At 41.4% G+C, this 24,962-nt stretch overlaps 1 protein-coding gene across 4 annotated transcripts in view; it reads right to left on the reverse strand.

The window, feature by feature from the left end:
* FIG4 (FIG4 phosphoinositide 5-phosphatase) overlaps nt 1–24,962 on the reverse strand; it is a 3,828,182-nt gene that overhangs the window by 2,514,975 nt on the left and 1,288,245 nt on the right. For all 4 annotated transcript variants that reach the window (XM_044066775.1, XM_044066785.1, XM_044066766.1 and 1 more), the window contains exon 9: nt 17,220–17,320. In XM_044066775.1, the coding sequence (XP_043922710.1) occupies nt 17,220–17,320 (101 nt within the window). The remainder of the gene's footprint in view (nt 1–17,219; nt 17,321–24,962) is intronic.

Here is a 24,962-nt window from a genome sequence, read left to right on the forward strand (position 1 = left end):
TGCTAAGGGTATCATGAGAATCAAAAATGCCAGGAGAAGCAAAATCCTACAGTATTCCCTCACAGTGATCAAAGTCTAAGTGGAAAATCCTAGAAACAGATCTAGATAAAGATGTCATTTTTCTTGTGGAAGAAAAGCTCTTTGACATCCCAGAAACACAATCTTGTGTGAAGGAGTCAAGAAAGATTGTTGAATGTTCTCATGGAATCCCAGCTTATGTAAGAAATCTTTCACCCAAGACAGAAATTTCTAAAACTTTGAAAAAGACTTTGAAAAGTAAGAAAGTCATCTAAATATGGAAAAATGTGGATGCCCTATAGTGTGCAACGAGCTAATACTGGATCTATACACTTTGTGAACACTTGGTGTACTGGACAGTCCAAAGGGTAAGGCACAGAACTGATGTGATCCAGACTCACAAAACCTTAAGAAATGTCAATGTCTGAAGTCTAGATGACGTTGATTTGACTGATGTAGATGTAGACTGTGATGATGAACAAGTTGTATCACTCCAGGGGACAGCAGTGATGAAGAATTGGTGAATAACAAAAGAATCTAAACTGGAATTTCCTCCCACTGCCATCTGTAACCCTGATGAATGATACTCATCTGTCTGAAACAATTTGATACCAAAGAACAATGTAGATTCAAACTTTCTGTAAGAAAAGAGGTCAGAATGGGAAGGGGGTCACAAGATATCTTCAACAGTCATTCAGAGTTGTTGGACTGTCCTTGGTTTTTAGGAGTTCAAGACTTCTTTTTGAACCCCCGTTGCTATTTCTTCTTAAATATTGGGTTACCTGTATTTTGCTGAAACTGTTTATTCTAACAGAATAAAGAGACCAGATGACTTAATGGTTAAGGTCTTTGTCTCCCATGCACAAGGTTTGATCCCGACCTCTGGCCAATGTTCTCCCTGTGTCTCTGTGGGGTTTCTCCCATGTACGAAGAACATGCTGAGTGTTTCCATCTCAAACTCACCAATGAATGGAGCTGTGGGCAGCAGCACAGACTCTACAAGGTGTCCTATGGGGGAAGAGTTGTACAGGCCAACTGCTTTGGGCATCTACTGTGGTGTGCAGTATCCTCAAGATAGAACATGGACCACAGACTGCATGTTGTGGCAGGGCTAGCCATTCAATGGTGGAAAATATGGCTCTAGGTGATTAGGTCATGTTGACTAATGTCGCCAAAAATGGGCATGGGTAGTTACTGGTGATAAGTGGGCTGAGGACCCGGCCTACTCTGACCCACGCCAGGGACCCTTGCCAATGGTGGGAGGGGTATATGTGCCCCTATTGGCTAGTGTGTGCCTGCCATAAAGCCCAGCAGCCCTGGGTCAATAAGCTACTGGCAGGGCACTGTCTAGTAGTCCAGCATGGTTTACCTGGGATAGCTTTGTTGAGCGAAAGCTGAACGTAAAACCAACCAACCTGCCAAACATGAACTGAGAATTGATACGCTTAATGTAGATTCACTGACAGGATGCAGCTTGGAAGTGGATGACATGATGATAAGGAGGAGGCTGGAAATGCTATTTATCCAAGAGACGAGATGGAAGAGCAGTGCAGCAAAGCTACTTGGCTTAGGATCCAGACTCTACTACTCAGTTGGGGACAGCTAAAAATGGTGTAGGAACTGTGGTGAGAGAGAGGCTTCAGAAGGCAGTGAGGGATATCATCAGAATTAATGACAGACTCATGGCGATCAGACTACAGTGTAATTATAGTGCAGTGTTCATAATCTCAGCCTATGCCCCACAGCAGGGTTGTGATAGTATGGAAAAGACTGCATTCAGACAACAGTTGCAGGACCTACTAGAAAAAGCAGGACAACATGTATTAGTGTTAATAATTCGTGACCTGAATGCACATATCGTAACAGACAGAACAGGATATGAGGACTGCCTTGGTCCACATGGGTGGGGGCAACAGGAATAAAGAAGGAGAAGCCATTCTAGACTTCTGTCTGGCAAATGGCTTGATAGTAGCCAACACATGGTTCAGAGTAGCCAACATGCAACTCAGGTAGACTTCCCCCTAGTAAGGAAAAGGCACTGGGGTAGAATCCGTGATTGCAAAGTCTTCCCTAGTGAAACAGTCATCCCACAGCATAAAACACTAGTTGCCACAATCAGCTGCAGTCATTGGTCAGAGAAGGCTCTAAGGTCAACAGAGACCAGGCTGAAGACCTGGGAGTTGACTGAAGAGAAGGTACAACAGTTCAAAGATTTACTCAGCCTCTAGCACCCCAAGAAAAAGGAGGAAATAGGTGGAGTTTAACAAGAGTGGCAGCACCTAAAAACAGCATGTGTTAGGACTACAGAAAAGATATTTGGCCGAGCCAGGTATGGAAATAAGGTACATAAGGAAAGCTGGTGGTGGAATACAGAAGTCCAGGAAGTCAGTGCAGGAAGAAGAGGGAAATAGAAAAGACTGACCAGGCTAGAAAGGACTACTGGTTGGCCAAGAAATAAGTTGCAATAGCAAAGAATAGGGCAATGGAAGCACTCTACCAACTTCTGGAAAGTGACTCAGCAAGGGGCACAAAGAAACTATAGCAGGTTGCAAAGCAAAGACAAAAAGATAAAGAAGATATTCAGACACCCTTCATAAGGGATGTCAGCAACAACCTGCTCACAAGTCCACAGGACATCAAAGGCAGATGGAAGGAGTATTTCCAGCAGCTTCTGAATGACGAAAATCCCACAGAAGCTGTACTGCCCCAGAAACAGCAGACAATGAAAGAAGAAGAGGAGCCCACCTTAGAAGAAGTAAGAACAGGACTAAGGAAGATGAAGTCAGGAAAGCAGCAGGGTCAGATGAGGTCACAGCAGATATGATAAAGATGCTGGGTGAGATAGGACAGAAATGGCTCTTGAGGGTACTAATAGCAGTGTGGAGAGAAAGGCGTATTCCAGATGACTGGAGAATAAGCATACTCATGCCAGTGTACAAGAACAAAGGGGACATCCACAACTGTGGGCAGTACAGAGGCATCAAACTCCTATCACATTGCATGACAATTCTGGAGAGGATGATTGATAAATGGATACGCAGAGTAGTAGAATGCAAGATGGGAGATGAGCAGTTCGTATTCAGATCAGGATGCAGCACAACTGACCCAATGTTTGCATTGAGACAGATACTTGAGAAGAAGCTAGAGAGGAGGACAGAGTCCAACTGGGCATTCTTAGACTTGGAGAAAGCATATGACAAGGTCCCAAGAAAGCTGATCTGGGCAGTACTGCGGTGGTTTGAAGTCCCAGAAACATTGGTACAATTAGTGCTGGGTAAGTACAAGGACTCAATGACTCAAGTATGAACAGTGTTCGGGCTCACAGAGGGGTTCCCAGTGGGAGTGGGTGTACATCAGGGTTCAGCTCTGAACCTACTGCTGTTCATACTGGTGATGGACTACATTAGCAAACAGGCTGGAGGGGGACAGATCAACAAAGCTGCTGTATGCAGCGATGTGACAGTACAGGCAGACTTTGAGCTTGAACTTCAGTAAAGGATAGGACAATGGAATGCAAATCTGAAGGCACATGGGATGAAACTAAGCACAGATAAGACAGTGGTAATGACAGCAAATTGGGGATATCAGAAGAAGCTGAGAATAGAGATAGAAGGGAAGATAGTGGAACAGGTGAACAGCTTCAAGTATCTGGGAGGAGTAGTTAAGGAGAAGGATAGTCTGGATGAAGAGGTCAAAGCTAGAATCAGAGGGGCTGCAGCCAACTGGCATCGAGTATCAGTTGTAATCTATGACAGAAGAATGCCAACGAAGCTGAAAAGCAAGGTGTACAAGACACTGGTGTGACCAGTACTACTGTATGGTGCAGAAATCTGGGCAGTAAAGGCAGAGCAGTTGAAGAAACTAGAGGTGATAGAAATGAAAAGCCTGAGAAAGGTGGTAGGATGCACACTGTGGGACAGATGAAGAAATGAGGACATAAGAGCACAAGGCAAAGTAGCTCCAATTGCAGAAAATATCAAAAAGAACAGATTACGTTGGTTTGGGCATATGTGTAGAAAAGCAGAAGACAATCTTGTGGGGAAGATTTGGGTCAGACATGAAGAAGGTAAAAGGAAGCGAGGACGTCCAGGAAAGAGGTGGATGGATTGTGTGAAAGAAGATCTGCGACAGTCAGGCATGAGTGTTGAAGAAAGCAGGAGTGTGGCACTAAATCGAGAGAGTTGGTGACAGTTAACATGTTACCCCAACCTCATGTGGGAAAAAGGGGGCTGATGATGATGATGATCTGTGTGAAACAATATGATGCCAAAGACAAAAATGGAGATTCAAACTTTCTGTAAGAAAAAAAAGGTCAGGATGGGAGGGGGTCACAAGATATCTTCAACAGTCATTCAGAGTTGTTGGACTGTTCTTGTTTTTTAGGAGTTCAAGACTTCTTTTTGAAACCCCCTTGCCATTTCTTCTTAAATATTTGGTTACTTGTATTTTGCTGAAACTGTTTATTCTGTTTTCTGCCAAAATGGAATGAAGACAGAGAAAATAAGAAGTTATGCACTTACCATAACTTTCCATGTGTGTTGTCCATCTCAGCCTTTATTCTTACTTGTGGGTTGGATCCAATCCATTGGATCTGTCTCAGACCTTTTTACAAAAGCTAGAGGCCTTCAGTAAAGCTTGTGGGGCATTCTACTTTACCCATAATGCAGTTCCCTAACTCCCTCAGATATTGTTTGCCTATGATAAATAATATTAGAGATAAAGCAATCCATAGCTTAACAGGAAGGTGGCTACTGGTAGGCCTTTCTTAGTGTCAGAGTAAGAAACAAACAGCTGGTCTGATTTTCTGATTTCTGCAGTTCTATGTAGGTAAAAACATAACTGTCTATGAACATCCAGTAGATGTAATGAATATTCTCCTACCGGTAACTCGATAGACTGAGGATATTTTCAGTCACAACTTTGGGCAGTAATGAGGGGTTGATGCAAGACCGTGTCCTTATGCAATATCAGGTATGGTGGATTGGCAGTTTTGAAACTCTCCTTGCTGATGTAATAGGTACTAAAATGAGTGTCTTCCAAGAAATATACTTCAAGTATAAGTATAGGTAGGAGAAGGTTCAAAAGGAAGATAGATAATATCTGACAACACAAAATTCAAATCTCAAGACGGGGATGGGTTTTTGTATGGAGGTCTTAGCACTGTAGTTCCCTTCAAGAATGCTTTACAAAGTCTGTTTGACATGATACCACACCCATTTTCTGCTATATGAAAATTTGAAATTGTTGCCAATTGAACTCTAACAGTAGCAGCAGCAGTATCTTCATTGAAAAGCTTAGCCAAAAATTCTAGTACAGAATAAATTAGAGCAGTAAAGGGGTCTATTTGATTAGTGTTACCCCATGAAACAAATCTTCCATTTCCCTTTGTTCAGCTTAAGTGTCAATGATTTATGAGAAGATAAAATGCTTCTGACTGAAGATGAAAGGAAAGGAAATTGGCAATCAGGGAATTGGAGCAGCCAAGCTGTTAGTTTGAGACTGTTTAGATTGGCATGAAATATCCCTGACAGGTGAGTCAGAAGGTCTGGAACAGGGTCCAGAATCCAAAGTTCATCCCGAACATGAGGCCAAAGGAAGGGAAACCAAATTTGTCGAGGTCAATAGGAGGCAATTAGGATTAATGTCATCTCCAACAAACTTGCTTTCTGCAGAAATTTAGGAATTGGTGGCAAGGCATAAAGAAGTCTTGGGGGGCCAATTGTGGACAAGTGCATCCCTTGGGGACCCCCTTGGAGGGTGATCAGGGCAAAGCAGTTGCTGCATTTGGCATTGGTGGGTGAAGCAAAGAGATCGCTGGCCTGATTTTTGGAAGATCTCTTCCATAACATCTTGATTGAGAGACCACTTGTGAGGCCATAATATGGGTCTGCTCAATTTGTCTCCTATTACGTTGGATTTCCCTGGAATGTGCATTGCTATCAGAAAGTAGTTGGAAGATATTGCCCATTGCCAGACTCTCAGGGCTTCTCGACAAAAGGGGTAAGATCTGGTTTTCCCTTGTTTGTTTATGTACCAGACCACAGACATGTTGTCTGATAGGATTGCTAGAGTTCCCAGAGGGAGAATGTCTTGAAATGTTTGCAATGCCAAAAGCCCAGCCCTCATCTCTAGGACATTTATGTGCAAATGGGCCTTGTGTTGATGTCAGATGCCTTGAAGTGTCTTCCCCAGATAATACCCCCCTACCCTATCTGGGAAGCGTCAGTAGTCACAGTGGCTTGGGGTTGAGGAGGAATAAAGTGACAGCCTTGAAACACCAGAGGAGAGTGAATCCACCACTGAAGATCCTTTTTGCATGAATTGGTTACCAGGAACTTGCGTGTCACTGGAAGTTCTAGAATTGACCACTGCATCGAAAGTAAACATTGAAGAATTCTCATGTGGAGATGAGCTAGGGGAATGAGGACAACTGAAGCAGCCATTTTGTCCAGTACTTGGAGAACTAGTTTTGGCAGAAGCTTGTTTCTTTCTGATCAACATTCTTACATAATGTAGAAGATCGTCCACTCTGTGGAAGTTTTGTTATCATCTTTGTTGTTTTACCTCTGCTTCTATGAAGACTAAGTTCTGACATGGCTCTAGAGGAGATTTTTCATAATTTATGCTAATTCCTAGGGAGAAAGAGAGTTGTAGAGTGTAGTCCTTGGCTTGTAGGAAAAGATGCCTGTTCAGGGAGGTTATGAGCCAGTCATCCAGATATGGAAACACCCAAAATCCGTGGCGCCTCCAGTGAGCTGCCACTACTGCCATGTATTTGGTAAACACTCTGGGGGCTGTAGTGAGACCAAAGTGCACAGCTCAAAACTGAAAGTGACTGGCTCCTAGCCGGAAGTGCAAGTGCCCTCTGGATTGCCTTTCCATCCATATATGGTAGTACGCATCCTGAAGGTCTATACAGCACATCCAACTGTCTTTTTCCAAGAATGGAAGTATCAGCTGCAGTGTCACCATCTGGAACTTGTTTTTGTTTACAGGTTTGTTTAGAATGCTGAGATCCAAAATGGGTCTCCAGTCCCCTGTTTTCTTTGGAAATTAAAAAAAAAAACTTGAGTAAGTTCCAAATCCTCTCTAGTCTGTGGGGACTTCTTGGATGACTCTTTTTCCTTAGCAACTTCTGAATTTCTAAGGTAGCTTGTTCCTTTTGACTGGGTGGAACATCTGGAAATGATTTGTTTACGGGAGTGGGGAAGGAGAAGGTAATGATATAACCCTTGGATATTATGTCCTGCACCCATCTGTCATTTCTTATTTTTTGCCAGGTATGAAGGTGCAGATAGAATTGTCCCTTGACTGCCTCCAGAGATGAGCAATCGGGCAACCCTTCAGGAGCATTGAAAAGGCCTACAAAAAGAAAGATTCTTTGGAGCCCTGATTCTGTGGGCCTCCCCTGCCTCGAAGGCGGCGTCTTCCATTATTTTTCCCTCCCCCTCTACCTCTAGGGGAACTTTCACCCTGTGTGGCTTGGAAAGACCTCTGATTTTTTAAACCACATCTTTTCACTACCTCTTTGACCTTTCGGAAAGGATCTAGTAGGTGTGGAAAAACTTATCCCAATGGCAAATAAGGTCTTGCCTTCCTGTTCACACCTGGTGAACATTTCTTTTACTTTGGGCCCAAAAAGAGATGAGCTGTCGAAGGGGATGTTAATGAAGGAAGACTTGAAGGGCTCTGCAAAATCGCAAAGGCACATCCAGGCCTGAAGCTCTGAGGCAGAGGTAGGATCTGAACTCACCTGTGCAGAAGCCCCCAGAGGCAGGGTCGGATCTGAAGAAGTCAAACCTGCTCTCTGGGCCCGACCATGGAGTGTCGGCTCCTAGAGGTCTATTGTTTCGACTGAGCAGAAGCACTCAGGGCAGATGTCGGATCCAAGGAACCCATTTGTCTAGGATCAGAGACAGACACCAGTTGGACATCAGAACTTTCCAGGTCCGAAATCCGGAGATGGATCACAGGAGGAGTAGGCACCGATGGGGAGGACTTTTGTCAGTTCCAATGCCTTTGGGCTTTGATCCAATAATAATTTGGCCCAGGCCAGTGTCTTCAGGAGACTCTGCACTACCCTATCCACATCATCATCAGAGAAACTCCTGGTAGATTTAGTAGATAAGGTTGGAGACCTGGACTTGGTCAAAAATGGAAATGGGAGCCGAGAAGGTATAGGTTCCAAAGATGGAGAATGGCTCCGGTATCTAAATTCGGTAGGAGCCGATACCTCAAGTTGCTCCGAAGACCTATCAGATCTGGTAGCAACAGGCTGCTCTGAAGAATCTGTAGGAACAGACAGCCCAGGAGCTTTTTGTTTTGGATCCAAAGAAGACATCAGATTCAAGGAAGTCAGTTTTTGCGACTTGTCAGATTTTGAGGATTTTGGTGAAATAGCCTCAGAAAAAGGAGTTTTAAGCATCCCTTTTAAGATGAGCTTATTTTTAATCTCCATAACAGCCCTTTGATTAAATCCATGACAAATGGAGCATGATTCCTGAAGATGCAAAGACCCCAAGCAATACACGTATAAAGTGTGTGTATCACTTAGGGACATCTTCTTACCACACTTCACATTTTTTTTTTAACCCTAAGAGTTTTTCTTCTTGTTTTTCAGACATAATTCAAAGGTTTTAACAAGCTACAGAAATAAAGAAACAAGTTAAGGAAAAAAAGTAGCACACACAAACACAGACACACACCACACCAATGAATGTCCTCTAACTTAAGGGATACTAAGGTAGAGGGAAGTTTTTTTTTTTTTTGTTTTGTTTTTCAAAAGAAAGATCATCCTCTAACTTAAACGGATGATGAAAGGGATAGAAGGAGAGAACAAAAGTCAAATGGCAAATGTCCTCTAATTTAAACAAATGTGGGAAGGGAAACTTCACCTTGGGAGAGGAAAGTATGAAAGGGGAACAACACTTCACTCTCAGAAAAAAACACTGAAAGGATAAGGAATTTACTAAATAACTTCTAGAGAAAAAAATTTAAAGTCAGAAAAAGGTCAAAGTAAATATCAGAAGGTCACTTAGCCCAGAGCTTGCTAGAGGACAACATCTTTCGCTGAGCGGCAAATGAGATCTGGATGAGTTGCAGAATTGCATTATGGGTAAGGTAGCATACCCATGAGCTTTGCTGATGGTCTTGAGCTTTTGTAAAAGGCTGAGATGGATCTGATGGATTGGATCTGACCCACAAGTGAGAATAAAGGCGAGACTGACATCACATCTTGGAAAATTTGAAAATGGAGTGCTGAAAAATCTTAAGAGATTCCCTGGATCAGTTTGCCCCTTTCATCATACTTTCTGATCACCTCTGCAGCAGAATGGCCTAACACCTTAACTGCTATCCAAACAAGAATTTAAAATATCATTTTTATGATCAGAAAGGTTCTGAAAATGCAGCCATGCAAACCTCCTCAAAACAGTACCAAAGGCCAAATCCCTGGAAGTATCAACAGAGTCATACACACACTGTAAACAAAAAGTATTGACTTCTACAATAGAAGAAACTAAGTTATTTAAAGATGATTTGTCCTCACAAGAAGAAAATGCTGACAAACCACTCCTCAGACTTTCATAATTTGTTAGAACAAACTTTAAAACACATGGGCCTGACTATTCAAAATTTTGAAAATCAAGGTTGCAGAAGAATATATTTTCCCATACCTATTAATAACCTTCCCATCCTTATCAGAAAGGGTAGGACTGGAATTAACTATGTGCTTAGCAGCAGTGGGATCAACTGAAGCTATAGCTGCAGGATCAAGTTTAGGAATAGTGTATAAAAATGTAAAATACTGAGGAACTTTATTCATCCCATTTGCTTTTTAGGGGACAGTTGGCTGACAATGAGGAAAACTGGAAGAAGTAATACACACAACCTCTAAAGCAGACAGAACAGGAGGAATGGGTGTAGGTTCTGGAAAATCTTTCAGTAACCACTCAGTATTTTCTGAGGGACTACAAAACCTCAGTGTTCTCCCAGTGAATACGCTGGAAAATTCTAGCAACAGTTTCAGAAAAAGAGACACCCCCCCCCCCCACATAGAGGATAAGAAAATTAGCTCTCCACGGAGTCTGAATCAGAAATCTGAGGGAAAATAATGTATCCATCCCTGTATGTTCATGTTCAGATTCAGAATCTTGATTCTCTTCAGAAAAAGAGGATTCCTGCTTTTACCAGAAATTACTTTTCAAGAAGAAACAATAGCCTGAATTAAACCCTGAATCAGACCAAGTAAACTACTCCTATTGAAAGAAAATTGAGGAGGAGATACATGCATGGTTTTCCGTTTCTTTTTGACAGGACAAATGGGGCCAACCGTGTTACTAATGGCAGCAGCAGTTTCCCTAAGGATGGTCAAAGCATTCTCCCCTGTTCTCTCTCCCAGGACCGACAAGAGTGTATCTCCCACGTCCTCTGAATGGACCATGACAGCTGCAGATGACATGACTAACCCTCCCATCCACAGTGGCTGTAAGTGCTATACCAGTAAAATCTGGGGTAAAACATCAGTGGCCTGAGGTACAACAAATGGCTACAGGAGAGCCTCACACCTGCAGCTGAGACAAACTGTTAGCCTACTGTGGTGACAAAGGCTGCTTGCTTAACTATTTTCTTTTTTGTGGCTGGAAGAAAGACCATCCATGGGACTGTCAATCTGTTTCAAGGTTAAGCTGAAAATGGTGCCTCTTTACCAGAGAAGACAAGCAGCAATTGTCAATAAACATGTTCAGTCCACAAAAGTTATTTTTTTGACAAAAAAAAATACAAGGAAAAGCACCTTTAAACACTATTCCAGCCCCACAAAAATAAAATAAACAGCATTTTTCCACAAAAAAAATGCATTCGGTTACTTTACAGGACGTTTAAATTGACAGAAAGACCTAGCACTCCACTTAAAAGTTTGTTATAGTCTCAAGACAGTCCATTAAAAACACAACATTCATAGCTTTAAAATAACTTTCATGAAGACAAAAGTAAGAAAACATCAACAAAATTAAGACAATGTTACTTTTTTCTCAAAGGGAACTTATCTGCCTAGCAAATGGAAGCACAAGCCGACTGTTGATCCTCGAAAGTCTCAGAAGAGTGCACACTCTTTGGTAGCAGTATGGCTTTGAAGGGCTTTGCATCTAAACTTGTCTCTTAGTCTACTCTGCTCAAGCTGCTTGACAGTTTGGGTGCATGGGAGGTGCGTTAAATCTTTGGAAGTTGGCCAGCTGTTATATCCTTAACAGGATATAACCCATACAGCCAAGGCTGCTGCACCAGTGATCAATATGATGAACATCTGCAGAAGTGTCAAGGCTATGCTGTTTTCTCCATAAAGAAAATGCTTTTTTAACACTTGAGATTTTTTTATTAGTAAAAGAAAGACTTAGCCTGAACTATTACAATAATATTGCATCAGCCAGCTGCAGTAACAGCTGTTCTAAAAATAAAAAAAAAGTTCATCCTTGAAGTCATTTGACTAGCCAGAAGAAAGTCACAATAAGTACGCTATAAAAAAAGTAAGTAAAAAAAATACATAAAGTGGAAACGTTAACTGCATGACAATTCTAGTTTGTTTTCATTCAAAACAGTACCTGGTACAAATGGGGGGCTTCATAAATAATATCGTCTTCCAAAACAGCTTTAATAATAAATGAACTATTACCCATGAAAACGGAGAATAAAGTAACCAGAAAACAGTTCTCTGATTGAAGAGGGTGAAAGGAAGTATTAGTAACCAAAGGAGGATGAACTTGAATGGCTGAAGCCAGCTTGCACATCACCACAGGGGAGGAGATTGTTAGGACAGTGGCATTAGCACTAATTAGCAGTTGCTGCATTTATTACCTGTCTGTTTCAGCTGGACTACCTTGCGCTAAAAATGGAAGGGACTTCCCTGCACAGCAAGGGAATCGGAGTTATGTATGGGTGCATGCACACCTCCTCCCCTAACCAGGCAGCAAGAATGAGTTTGCAAGCTGGCTCAAGGTAGGGTGCAGAAAGGGATCAATTAGCAGACCCACTCCCTACCACCCTGTTCACATCACTGGGTGAATGGACAGATCTTATAGGGCTTCCTGGGAATAAACGAGTGAAGTTTAGGGCTCTTGTCTAAACAGGGGAAACCCAGTTCCTTCAGATGACAAACAAATTTGCCAACTGGGTGCAGGTATTAGAGCCATCGGTAAAAGCCCCTAGGGAATAGGGGGTATTAGTAACCAATAAAATGCAAAATTACCAAAAAGGTCAATGAAACACTTCAAGCATTTAAAAAAGGAGTAGCAATAAAAAAACACAAGATAGATTTAGCCATAATTCACGAAAGCCTAGTAACAGCACTGCATCAGACCTAAAGAAAAACAGAATAATAAATGGTGGAAGAACAATACAAACAGGAAAGTATTCTGATACAGTAATATTTACATCATTAGCAACATTCCATTTTCAGGCCAACTGAGTCCAGCCAGCTAATTGTTAAAAGTCGATAATGCACAAATTCCTAGAATGAGAATATAATGACAAACCTATAAAAACGAGGCTAGATGAAAAAGCCATGATGTGACTGCTGTAAGTGATAAACTGTTACATAGTCTGCATTTCATTTTCCTTTCAAAGTTAGTATGAAGCGAATGCTATCTTCAAGGTATACCACAGGCATACATTAAAAAAACATTCTTCTAGCCTTGTCTCAAAATTATCCATGTGCTCCTCCTAATGAGTTATAACCAAGACTGAATAATGTTTCAGAAAGGTCCTTTGTTTTCTACCAGGGTTATTTTAGGGAGGAAAACAAAACACCTGCTGACCTACTTGCATTTACTCAAAACAATGAAAACTAGATCTATTATGTTAAAATGCATTTCTTACTGGTGTTTTAATTCCTCTTAATCAGTTTGTTAAAATTTACTCTTGATAATAAAGACTGCACCACAAAAGCAAAACCTTAAGACGTTTTAAACAGAGACAGCTCAACAAGGGAAACCAGAAGCATACAGTCACTGTGAATACCAGCACTATAATGGAAAAAAGCATGAAAATGCACTCCACCTACAATTTACCTAATCCATTCTTCAAGCTGCAGCTACCTCAGAGATGAAGACATTAATTACTGGGTTTCAGGTGCAGTGAGTATGAAGTCCACCTATTTTTTTCATATTCAAACAGAATTTGAACACATTTGTAATTCACAGCTGTATCACAGAAAACAGTATTTAAAAAATGCAAACAGAAACAGCAGATGTCATGGCTCTTGATACTGGACAGCAGACTGAAAAACATTTACCTTAAATGTTAAGGACAATCATTATCAATAATGAAAGCAATATGAGACTGTTTTGTTATTCATTCACTGTCAATTACAGATTTCAGAAAACTGACCAATGAAGATTTAAAGAAATGACTCATTCCTTTTTACAGGAAAAAGGCCATGTCAAATTCTAAAGAAGTGTTATGCAAGCATATCCTAGATTTCAAATACAATAAAGAGTTGATGAAATATAGTCATATGTACTACAGTGTACTGAAAAGCACAGAATAATACCTTTTCCACCCTACATTTTCCTCTTAAGTAAATTGTTTTTTCCTTCAGCTAACATTCTGCACCAACTTGGCAGTAAAAGCAGCAAAAGCTTCCAAACCACTCTTGTGCATAAGAAAAAGGTGATGGGATTCCTTACACAACCAGCATACCAAGGTGATTAAAGGTAAGCAAAGAATGGGAAAACAATCTACTATTCTATGCAGTTATTTGGGAATGACCATATTTTTCCAGTCTCTGTAACATTCAACCAAATGTTTCAAGTCATTGTCCAAAATGTTTACTTGGCATTTGCTAATTTCCTAGCAAGTAACTACAGCTCTTTCTGTGCACAATATATTTTACCCTCAAATTCTAGCAATTCTTTTAACCATGAGCATATATCTCGATCTAGCCAAACATGCAGAAGAAGATATTACCTACCTCAGTCCGCACCACTACACTTATACATAAAAAGCATCTGTAAGAGGAAGCACAGTTTTCTGTACTCAAATACCAACTAGCGGCCTATTTTGATACAAACCCTGGTCAATGTTAGGGCAAGTGAAGTGCCACCCTATAGAGTTTTGTACAGCAGCAACTTTTCCTCATCATAGCTTGTATTTTTACTTCCCAGTTTGTTCAGCACCTCCGAAAATAATGTTAAAATGGCCACAATGACCAGATGAAATTATGAATTTGTCAACCATCAGTTCTAAAAATGATGAGACACAAGTATGTGAAAGAAATAAAATGCAACTGCACACTCCACACCTAGCCTAATAATCTATTCTACTCTTAAACCCCTGTCTAACTCTGAGTACAAGCTAATCTAACTTAAATGTACATATTGTAAATATCACAACTGTTGTTGTGTCTTTCGGCTTTTCCCGGTTAGGGGTTGCTACAGCGGAACTCCGGTCTGCTAATGATTGGCAGTAGATTTTTACGTGCTGGCTTGCCAGGCCTAATGCACAACCTTCAACGAAGGAATGCCCATTCACGTATGTCGCCACACAGAAAATGCTCTAACTGAGAATCGAACGGGCAACGTCACAACTGTACATATTATAAATGAACTTTACCACCTTTTTCCTCTCTTTTCCTTCTCAATCTTTTTTCTCCCTCACAATTAAGTTACACTGCCATCCTAAATATTTAGATACTATGTAATCAAGGAATTTATTCCTGTCCTCTAACATAAAATGAATTTGTAATTGTGTTTTCTTTACTATGATTGTATCTGTAACTACACTATGTAATGTCATCCTAAATATTTTGATACTGTGTAACCAAATAATTTATTCTTGTTCTCTAGCATAAAATAAAATTGTAATAGTGTTTTCTTTACTATGATTGTATACACTATGTAATGTAGAGCTTTTGTCCCCGGGCCTCCACTGAAAACGGGCTCCCTGAGCCCAGTGGACCTCCCCGGTCATCAAACTGGATATAAATAAATAAATGTCTGGTGCAAAGTATATTGCCTGCTCCGTTTAAGTCCAGGGCACTGACATACAATGGAATGGAATGGACTTGTTAAGGGCCGCTGCCAGTGGTAAGCCCCAACACGGGCTGCTATCATTGGCATTTTACCTTTCTGATTTAGAAAAAGGCCCAAAGCAGTGAAAATATGTGGTCTATAGGATCATTGCTGTGGTTCAGCTCTCTGGCTAAGCTACATGCTAATGAAGCATTACAGGTAGAAGTGAGCTATCCTAATTAGCCATGTGCTCTCCCCCAAAAATGCATGAGGTAAGGCTTTTATACAGCCCAGTGATTCAGAGAACCACTCAGCTGCATAAGTTAGCTTGGCTGGTCAGGTTAATTAACTTGACCAAAAGTTCACATTCACCCATTACTTTCAATGGGTAAGACCATGTAAGATTTAAGTGACAGGAAGTTTAGCGGACAGGTAGTGGTGGAGCTGTGTGCATGTCTGTGTAAGTATGTAGCTGCATGTGTGAGTGCATGCAGAGATAAGTAGTCTTATGTAAGTGATAGCGTGTGTGTATGCAGGCATGAATACATCAATTATTACCCTAAGTCAGTTAAGAAGCTAGTACGACAACCACTTTTGAACCACAACAGATGTATGAGGTGGCAGCACGTATCAAGGATCTGCATTATTACACTAACCCACTTAAAACGTTAATAGTAGAGAAGAAGCTTCAATCCCTGTATCCTCAGCACATGCAGCAGCTCATTAAGGCAGAGCTTTAATTATCTGCTACAGTACCAGACACAAGGGATACTCTTTTAATATTACACTGAGTTACTTAAAAAGGTAACAAAACAGCAGGGGAAAAACTTTGAACCCTGTACCCACTACAAACAAAGAAGCTTGTTAACAAGGTCTTCTGTCCCCTACACTAACACTACCACTAGACAATACTGATATTATTTCAATATTTTCTTGAGTCACTTAAAAAACTCATAATGTCTGCCATCACTGACTGTAATGGTCCATGAGTTCCTATGAACACTGCAGGGGCAAAATTAGGGAGAGTTCTGAAGGCTAGGGGAGTGTCCCATTTGGGGAACCACCATAGTGCTAAATGGTCCTGCTGAAGACTATTGGACAAAGTCAGAAGGAACACTAAATGACACCAGAGAGAATTCTTAAATATGTCACTTACAGTTAATAGAGCAACAAGCCTAGCATAATGATGCATTTTTTTTTAAGAAGAAGAATTAAACCCCAATATCTGCCATTACTGACTAAATGCCATCATTATGATTTATGAGGGGAAGAGAAAAAACTAAAAGGCTACATATATCAAGGGCAGATAAGAGGTATGCTAGAGTGTGTATGTGTCTGTGTTTGAATGTGTGCATGTGTGTGGGAGAATGACTGAGAGGGACATACATGCTCACGTGATGCATGGGCTGCCAGAGGTGACCGCTGCAGGAAAATGCTTATTAACACTAGTGGTAACATGGCTACAATTCACAGATGTGCAAATTAGCCAAAAATGAGGTCTTTCCTCATTGAGGCTAATGTGTCTCTGAATCGCATTTCCCATAATCTTGAGATTAGCCTCTTTTGGCCGCAGGTATTATCATCCATGGGATTCCTTTATGAATCCCAGGGAATGACTTATATGTATCCTTCCACAAATCTCTTCCTAAGTGCAGCAATGTTTGTATCACTCAGTTCTCCCTTACGTGGCTAACCAGTGGACAAGTATAGGCCATCTCCATGAAGTAATATGGCCTGAAATAAGGCAGACTGAGAAGTTGCCCAGTTTTACAGTTTGTCAGCACTATGGGACTACCACAGAGCATGGTAAAAGAAATAACTAATTCAGTATGGTTTTGTAAAAGCTTACAAATGTAACTATAAAAATTAAGACAACATATAATAAAGGCATGAATAAGAATTCCTGCAGCACAGTGAGAAAGCAAATAGTAAAATATAAGCAAACTAAAAATGGAAAAATATTACTTGCCTAATTTGGGAAAGACTATTAAAACCAATAGCCAAGACTGAAAATGTGTAACGTTCCAGAACAAGAAAGGATATGAGTTTATGTTTTATATGGAAATCATTCAGTATAATTATCACAAAAAAAAATAAGATTTTAACAGCATCAAAAATGCAAGCAGTGAACTGTTCCACCAATAATATTTCTGTTTGAAACATATTTAAATAAATGAAGAAAAAGTAGTAAAATCTCACTTCACAGGTTCCACCTCTTTTTAGAAAGCGTGTTCCAGCAAATTTGCTCGATCTTCTGGCTATTAGGGTAAGATAAGCTGGTCGCCCATAGATCAGCAGCTCTTTTGTGTTTGGTTAAAGATAAACCATATAACTTCTTAAGACTGAAATCAAATTTATAACTCATATTAAATTTTGAAAAACATTTAGAAAAGCAAACTGTTCATAAATATGACTCTCATATTTCTGTCTTTGTGAATGTAGGGCAAATCCATCTAAGAGCAATATCCTAAATTTTATGCACAGCCTTTTCCAAAATATCTGGCAGTAAGTCATAAACTACAATATGTGACACAATTTTAAGACAGACAAAACAATGCTAATTATATTACAAACAAAAGCACAAAATGTGTAAGGTGTGCTACATTTTTGCTCTGAAATTGGGAAAATAATATAGAGAACCATGACTGAGGATCCGTTCATAAGCAGCTTATTGTGAGTTGGAGACACAGATGCCAAGAAATTCACTTCAAAAATAAAGTTTGAGAGTTAAATCTTGGCATCGGGCACCAATCAGTATTCATTGTAGTACAAGGTGCTTTATCTGTTCCATGTACGACCACTTCCAGAAAAGAAAGGAAAGAAAAAAAAAACAGTAAGAAAGAAAGAAAAATGCAGGAGAGCAAAGTGTTTTACCAGCATTCAACGCTGGTAAAGCACTTAGCACTGTCAAGCAGACAGCAAACAGAAGTGTGGATAGAGTGACGTTCCAAAACTTTTAAAAGTCGTTTTTCTTTCCGACTATTTTTTGCTGGCTGATACTGTCCACTATTATTCCCTAGCAAGAGACCTGATTTTAACAGTGCTTACGGATTCTTAAAAGGCATTTGTTAAGCACACCTAATTGCTGTTAAGACTGTATACCATGCTAACTCTGTGTTTAACAAGTTTATCTTTTTCATGATTTTGAAGTGTAATTGCCACATGCTATTCAATAAAAAACTTGTTATGCAGGTTTCTAGATTGAGACCCAATCTTAACAACAGTTAGGGACTAACAGTGATGGATGGCAAAACAGAGTGGCATAAGTTAAAGCAGCTTTTAAAAGCTGTTAGAACTTCACTTTGCCACACTTAGAAAGTGTGTCAGAATGAAGTGTCTAAAGACATTTAAAAAGTACAGTTGTGTACACTTACCATAAATGTAGATGTTTAAGTGTATTCACTGTTGCAGTCATTACATTTGGGTTATCTGCTTGCAGGTAGCTCTCAGAAGGCCTGATTAGCAAAGTCTCGGGTCCTGCATCAGTTGTTGTCCCTTCTTCCATGACGTCAGATTGTCAGGGATATAAAACATACAGACCGACGCCATTACATCAGTTTTTCTTGCCCCAGATGTCAGGTGCCCTCCTAATGGGAAGCAATTAAATATAAAAGTACAAAGATATACCTCCAACAAAAAAGCAAATACACCAAAAAGGCTTTTAAGCATAGTAAAGGAAAGTAGAGGTATAGCCAAAATAGGTTAGGGGGCTGGAGGGAGGGTAACCAGGACTGCAACAGTGAATACACTCGAACATCTACATTTATGGTAAGTGTACACAACTATGCTATGTTCTTCATGTTTCACTGTTGCAGTCATCACATTTGGGTAGATTGCCAAAGCTAAGGTTGGGAGGAGGAATTTAGATAGCATTAGGGCCAACTATAAGGCCCTGCAAGACTGCAGTGGCAAAGCCAGCTCTGGATTTAGAGAAAATTGGCAAATGATAATGCTTGGTGAAAGTATGTACAGAACTCCAGGTAGCAAGCTTCTAGGATGTCCCTGGTAGGGACGCCTCTGAGAAAGGCTGTAGAGGTGGATGCAGCCCTGGTGGAGTGAGGTCTGATCCCCTGGGGGATAGGTTTTCCATGGTGCTTATAGCATAAATTAATGAAATGGCTTATCCATTTAGAAATGGTTTGCTTTGAAATAGCCTTCCCCTCTGCCCCTGCAGCAAGTGCCACCAGCAGTTGTTCAGAATTCCTTTGAGGTTTAGTCCTGTCCAAGTAGAATCTAAGTTGCCTGTGCACATCTAAGGAATGCAGTATCTGTTCCCCTTTATTCTGTGGCTTGGTAAAGGAGGCTGGCAAATGAATGGACTGATTAAGAACCACACTGAATACCACCTTGGGCATGAAGGATGGATTGGTTCTGAGGGACACCCTGTCCGCATGAAAGATGATGAAATGCTCCACTGCCATAAGGGCCTGTAATTCAGATACCCTTCTAGCTGAAGTGATTGCTAAAAGGAAAGCTGTTTTCCAAGAAATAAATTTTAAGTCTGCAGTAGCAGCTGGCTCGAAAAGAGGTAGAGTGAGTTTCTCCAAGGCAAAGTTAAGGTCCCAGGCTGGAGATGGAGCTCTCCTGGGTAGTCTCAAATTTTTGGCCCCTCTGAGGAACTACTTGAGCAGTGGATGAGAGAAGAGGAGAGGTTCTGTGTTATAATGAGCTGAAATGGCTGAGGAGTGGATTTTAATGGAGGAAAAAGACAGGCCCTTGTGAAGCATCTCAGTTAAGTATTGTAAAATCTGAGGTAAATTGGGTGTTGCTGCGCTCATCCCTTGAGACTGGTTCCAGGCAAAGAATCCTTTTCATTTTTCAGCATAAGATTTTCTACTACTAGGCTTCCTTGCCTCTAAAATGATATCCATCACAGGTTTGCTGAGGGATGGTAAAGGAGAGATTAAGTAATTAGCCAGGCTGCAAGGTTCAGTGTTAGAAGCTGAGGGTGCAGCATCTGGTTCTCCTGCTGAGACAGCACGCAAGGAGTCTGAGGCAGGTGCCATGGAGATAACTGTGACACATTGTGCAGGAGGGGGTACCAGTGTTGGCGTGGCCAGTCTGGAGCAATCAAAATCATCCTTGGTTTGTCCTATTTGATTTTTAGTAGTACTTTGGAGAGCAGAGGCAGAGGGGGGAAGGCATAGACTGATAGTTTTTTCCAGCTGAAGGACAGAGCATCCACTTTCCAGGCTTGCTTGTGGGTAGTCCTTGTACAAAATTTGTCCAACTGGTAGTTCTGGGAAGAGGCATACAGGTCTATATCTGGGCTCCCCCATATGCTTGTCAACATGCTGAAAGTCCTAGTTCCAGTTTCCACTCGTGTGGGTCCTTGAGGTTTCTGCTTAGTCCATCTGCCAGTGTATTTAATTGTCCTGGCAGGAATTGAGCTTGTAGGTGCACTTGGTAGCTCAAGACTGTGTTCCACAATGCCATGGATAGTCTGCAGAGGGGATAAGAGTGTGTACCCCACCTGCTTGTTCATGTACCACATAACAGTGGTGTTGTCCGTCTTTATCATTAGTTGTCCTACAATAATGTGGTCCTTGAAGGCTGTCAGAGTATTCTGTACAGCTAACATTTCTTTTTGACTGATATTCAGGTGCATTTGACTTGGGTTCCATTTGTCCTGAATGCACCTCCCTGCCAGGTGAGCCCACCATGCATAGTCTGATGCGTCTGTTGTTAGGGTTTGGGTGGCAGGGGGTGGCGTGAAAGGTAGTCCCTTGTTTTGGTGGCAGGCCTCTGCTCACCAAAGGAATGCTAGGCATAGGCAAGGTATGATAGGAATCATTGTTTCTAGGTCCTGAGAATGTTGACACCATAGGCTTTTTAGATAACACTGTAGTTTCCTCATATGCAGTCTTGCATATGGAATTAGAAGAATGCAGGAGGCCATGAACCCCAAGGCTTGCAGTATTTGTCTTGCAGATAGCAGGGTTTTTGAGGCCACTTGTTTGAAGTAGGTTGTCAAATTAATTTGTTTCTCTGGCGTGAGGTATGCCATCTGGGAAGTTGTATTCAAGCTTGCTTCCAGGAATATAATTTGTTGACAGGGTACCAGGTGGGATTTCTTTTCGTTTATGGTGTACCCCAGACAAGTTAGAACCCTTTGTACAAAGGCCAGATGATTCAAAAGTATGTCCTGGCTTTCTGCCTGAATTAGACAATCGTCCAGGTATGTGTATATTTGAATATTTCTTTGCCTGCAAATTGCAATAACTGGAGCTAGGCACTTTGTGAATATCCTGGGCGCAGTTAGATAAGCCAATGGGCAGTGCAGAGAACTGATAGTGCATGTAGTCTGCTTTGAAGCGTAGGTATCTTCTGCAAGATTCCCTGATTGGTATGTGCAGGTATGCTTCTTTTAATGCTAGTGTTGCCAACCAGGCATCTTTGCCTAGCATAGGAAATAATTGGTGAAGAGTCAGCATCTTGAATTTTGGAATCTCCAAAAAGATGTTTAGAGTAGACAGGTCCAGGATAGGACACCATGAATTGTCTTTTCTGGGTACCAGGAAAATTCTCAAGTAGAAACCTTGTCCCTTTTCCTCTTCTGGTACCAGTTGAATAGCCCCCATGTTTAAGAGAGAAAGTACTTGTTTTTGGGCCTCTGTCCACTGATTTGTGGGTAGGTCCAGTCACCCGCTTGGTTTTGGCAACATGTGGAAGTGAACTCTGTATCCCTGGGACACTATATTTAAAACCTATTTGTCCTGGGTAATGAGTTCCCAATTCTTTGCATGAAGAGCAATCTTTCCCCCCAAAGGGGCAGTCAGTTGATAAGTGCTTGGAAATTTTAAAAGGAAGTAATTGAGACAGTTTACTATGGGGGGTGGGGGGAGTCTTATTATTCCCAGATTTGGAAGTGGAGGCCCCCCACTGCTTAGTTCTGTGTGGCCCCTGGGACTGAAACCTGGGGTTTTTGATGTGTCTGGGTTTGGCTTGAGAAGACATGGAAGGGGCTGGAAAGGACCAATTCTTAGAGGGCCAGTGCCTACTAAATCTAGGAGGCTGAACTTGTAAAAAAATCTTTAACAGTTTGCATAGATTTAGCTTTATCTTCCATCTTTTTAAGAACTTCCTCAGCCTTGTTGCCAAACAGGCGGTCCTGATTTAAAGGAGCATCCAACAATTTAGCTTTAACATGATCAGGCAAAGATTGCTCCTTAAGCCAAGCATGCCTTCTGAGCAGAGACCCAGTAACAGCAGCCCTGCAAGAAGCCTCTAATGAATCAAAACCACATTGCAAAGTATGTTTTCCAACTTTTTCGGCAAAATGCATTAAATCCTGTAATTCTTTACTTTCCACACAGTCAGGAATCAACATCATTTTCTGTTTAAGCAGTCCAATAACATGTTGCTGATACTTGAAACTGGCAGTTTAAAGCCCTAATGGTCAAGGTTGTAGAAGTGTAAACCTTCTTACCCCCATCTATCCACCGCCCTGGAGTCTCTATCAGAAGGGGTAGGATTTTTAGCAGTAGAAGCCTTAATGCCTTTGGGCTCCTGTGAAATAGTCTAAGGATCTGCAGTAGGATTTTTAAAAAGGAACTTGTGGGACTCAGGGACCCTGTAGTATCTGTCAGGTTTTCTGGGAGCAGGAAGCAGGGAATCAGGAGCCAAACTAGATTGCGAAAAAGCATCAACAACAATGTCTAGTACAGGAGGAATAGCTAAAGGCCTATGCTGAGGTAGGAGAAGGAAATCCCTAAGCCTCTTTTTTGAATCAGAAAAATCCTGGCTTTCACAGTGGAAATGCTCCCTTAGAGTATGTAAGGTTTCCCCAAAAGAAAAATCCTCAGGAGGGGAAGCAGAGGGAATGGAGTCCTCTGCATCAGAATCTTCATAAGTAGTTAAGGAAAAATCCAGCTCATCAGAAGAATCAGAAAAAACAGAATCCTGATCAGAAGATTCATAATCAACTTCAGTGCTAGGGCTCTTAGAAGGGGGGTTGGCTACCCCTGATTAGAGTTATTAGATCTTCAGCCATTCTTATCATTTGTTTTTTAGGCATAGAGGCCTGAGCATGTGGCCTGGGCGTCGTTTTTTTAGGCATGGATCGAGATTTAGGCCTAAGTAAAGAAGGAGGCGTTGATTTAATATGCAAGTCCATAGGCCTGAATACACCCTCAGAAGCCGGTGTCTGCACAGCGGCTCCGGACCCTTCCAAGGTAGAGACGTCCATGGGTTCCATAGTTGAAGCATCTCGCGGCATACCGGACTCCGAATGGGTCTCAGTAGAGGCCTGCGAATCAGACATAGCGGGTATTAGGGGCTGCAAAAGCGCCTCACTGAGTACCGGCGAACTGGCAACTGGCTTAGGAGAAGCGCCGTCGGCAGTTTTGGAACTCAGCGGCCTGTCTCTGTCTTTATCTTTGCGTTTTTTTTGGAATCCCGGTAGTCGGATGGCTAACCGACGACATTTCTGGATAATTAAACAGAGAACTGAAATATTTAGAGGGGAAAATATACCGACGATGGATAGTGCGCTGATTAAATAAAGCACAAAACCGACAGCAAGGTACATCATGGTGAGGGCCTAGGCAAGGAATACAGTACAAATGAAAATCTTTATGAGGTATTTGGGTATTTGCTTTCCACAAGTAATGCAATTATTAACTTTTAATGACATCGGTAAGGAGCAAGAAAAAGTTTCCCCAGCAGGGTACTTAGCTTTAGTTGAAGACTTCGGTTCTTAAACTCAAAAATGAAAATTTCAGGAGTCGGCCAACCTGCACTTGCGAACTGCTTCTGCTTCGGGCACCGCACAGCAAGGAAGACTGATGTAATTGCGTTGGCTGCATGTTTTATACCCCTGACGACCAGACGTCATGGAAGAAGGGACAGCAACTGATGCAGGACCCAAGACTTTGTTAATCAGGCCATCTGAGGGCTACCTACAAGCAGATAACCCAAATGTAATGTCTGCAACAGTGAAACACAATGAACATCCATTAATTCTACAGAAGTGCATTTTGTTTCTACCTGCTGTCTGCTTGACGTGCTTTACTGGTAGGGCAATAAAACACTTTATGCTCTTACTCTTTTTTTTTTTTATAACTGGTAGTACACAGAGCAGATAAACCTCTATGCACTAAAAAGAATTATTTCTGGCTCTCTGATAACAACCTTCTATTATGCACTCTCAATACAGATGCCAAGACTCACCTCTCACGCTACATACTCAAGGTGAATTTCTTGGCAACCTCTTCTTGAAGACATAATCTGGTTATAATCAGAGACTCAGTCATAATTCTCTGTATAAATAATGCGGTGAGATGATTCATTACATCAGGGGTGATGCTAAGAGTTTCCACAGTACAGATTAAATTGCTAGGCTGATTTTATTCTCTCACATTTATGACTGGACTGTTCTGCTGCTGCTGTTTCATGCTTGACAGATGCATATCATGCTGCAGAGGATAAAAAAAAAAAAAATTTCAGAAATACAAATGTGTGCATGCAAACAGTCTTATTTTCCCCTCTAACAAATGTCACTCTGGTCATAGATATATATATATATATATATATATATATATATATATATATATATATATATATATATACACACACACACACACACACACACACGCACACACACGCACACACACGCACACGTTTTCTCTTGTGACGTCCCAACTGTAGGCCACTGATCAAGGACCCTCAATCCTCACAACCGACACCGGTGGGAACACTCACTGTGAGAAAAACAGACACAGTATTTTCAGATGCAACTCTCTGCACCAAGAACAATTTCCTTTAAGAGCACACAGGGAATGCACACTCCAGTCCTGGGGCTGGGCTTTCTCTCTAGGCCCCAGATAAGCCTCCCCACTGACCACTACAGAGCTGAGTCCTTAGATGGGTGTTCCAAGCCAAGTCTTCCACCACCCTCAATGCTCTCAGCGTCCCTGTTCAAAGTAGCTGTCACACACACAT

This window comes from Protopterus annectens, chromosome 1.part0 (assembly GCF_019279795.1).
Source record: "Protopterus annectens isolate FY-2018-M chromosome 1.part0, PAN1.0, whole genome shotgun sequence".
Lineage (NCBI taxonomy): Eukaryota > Metazoa > Chordata > Ceratodontiformes > Protopteridae > Protopterus > Protopterus annectens.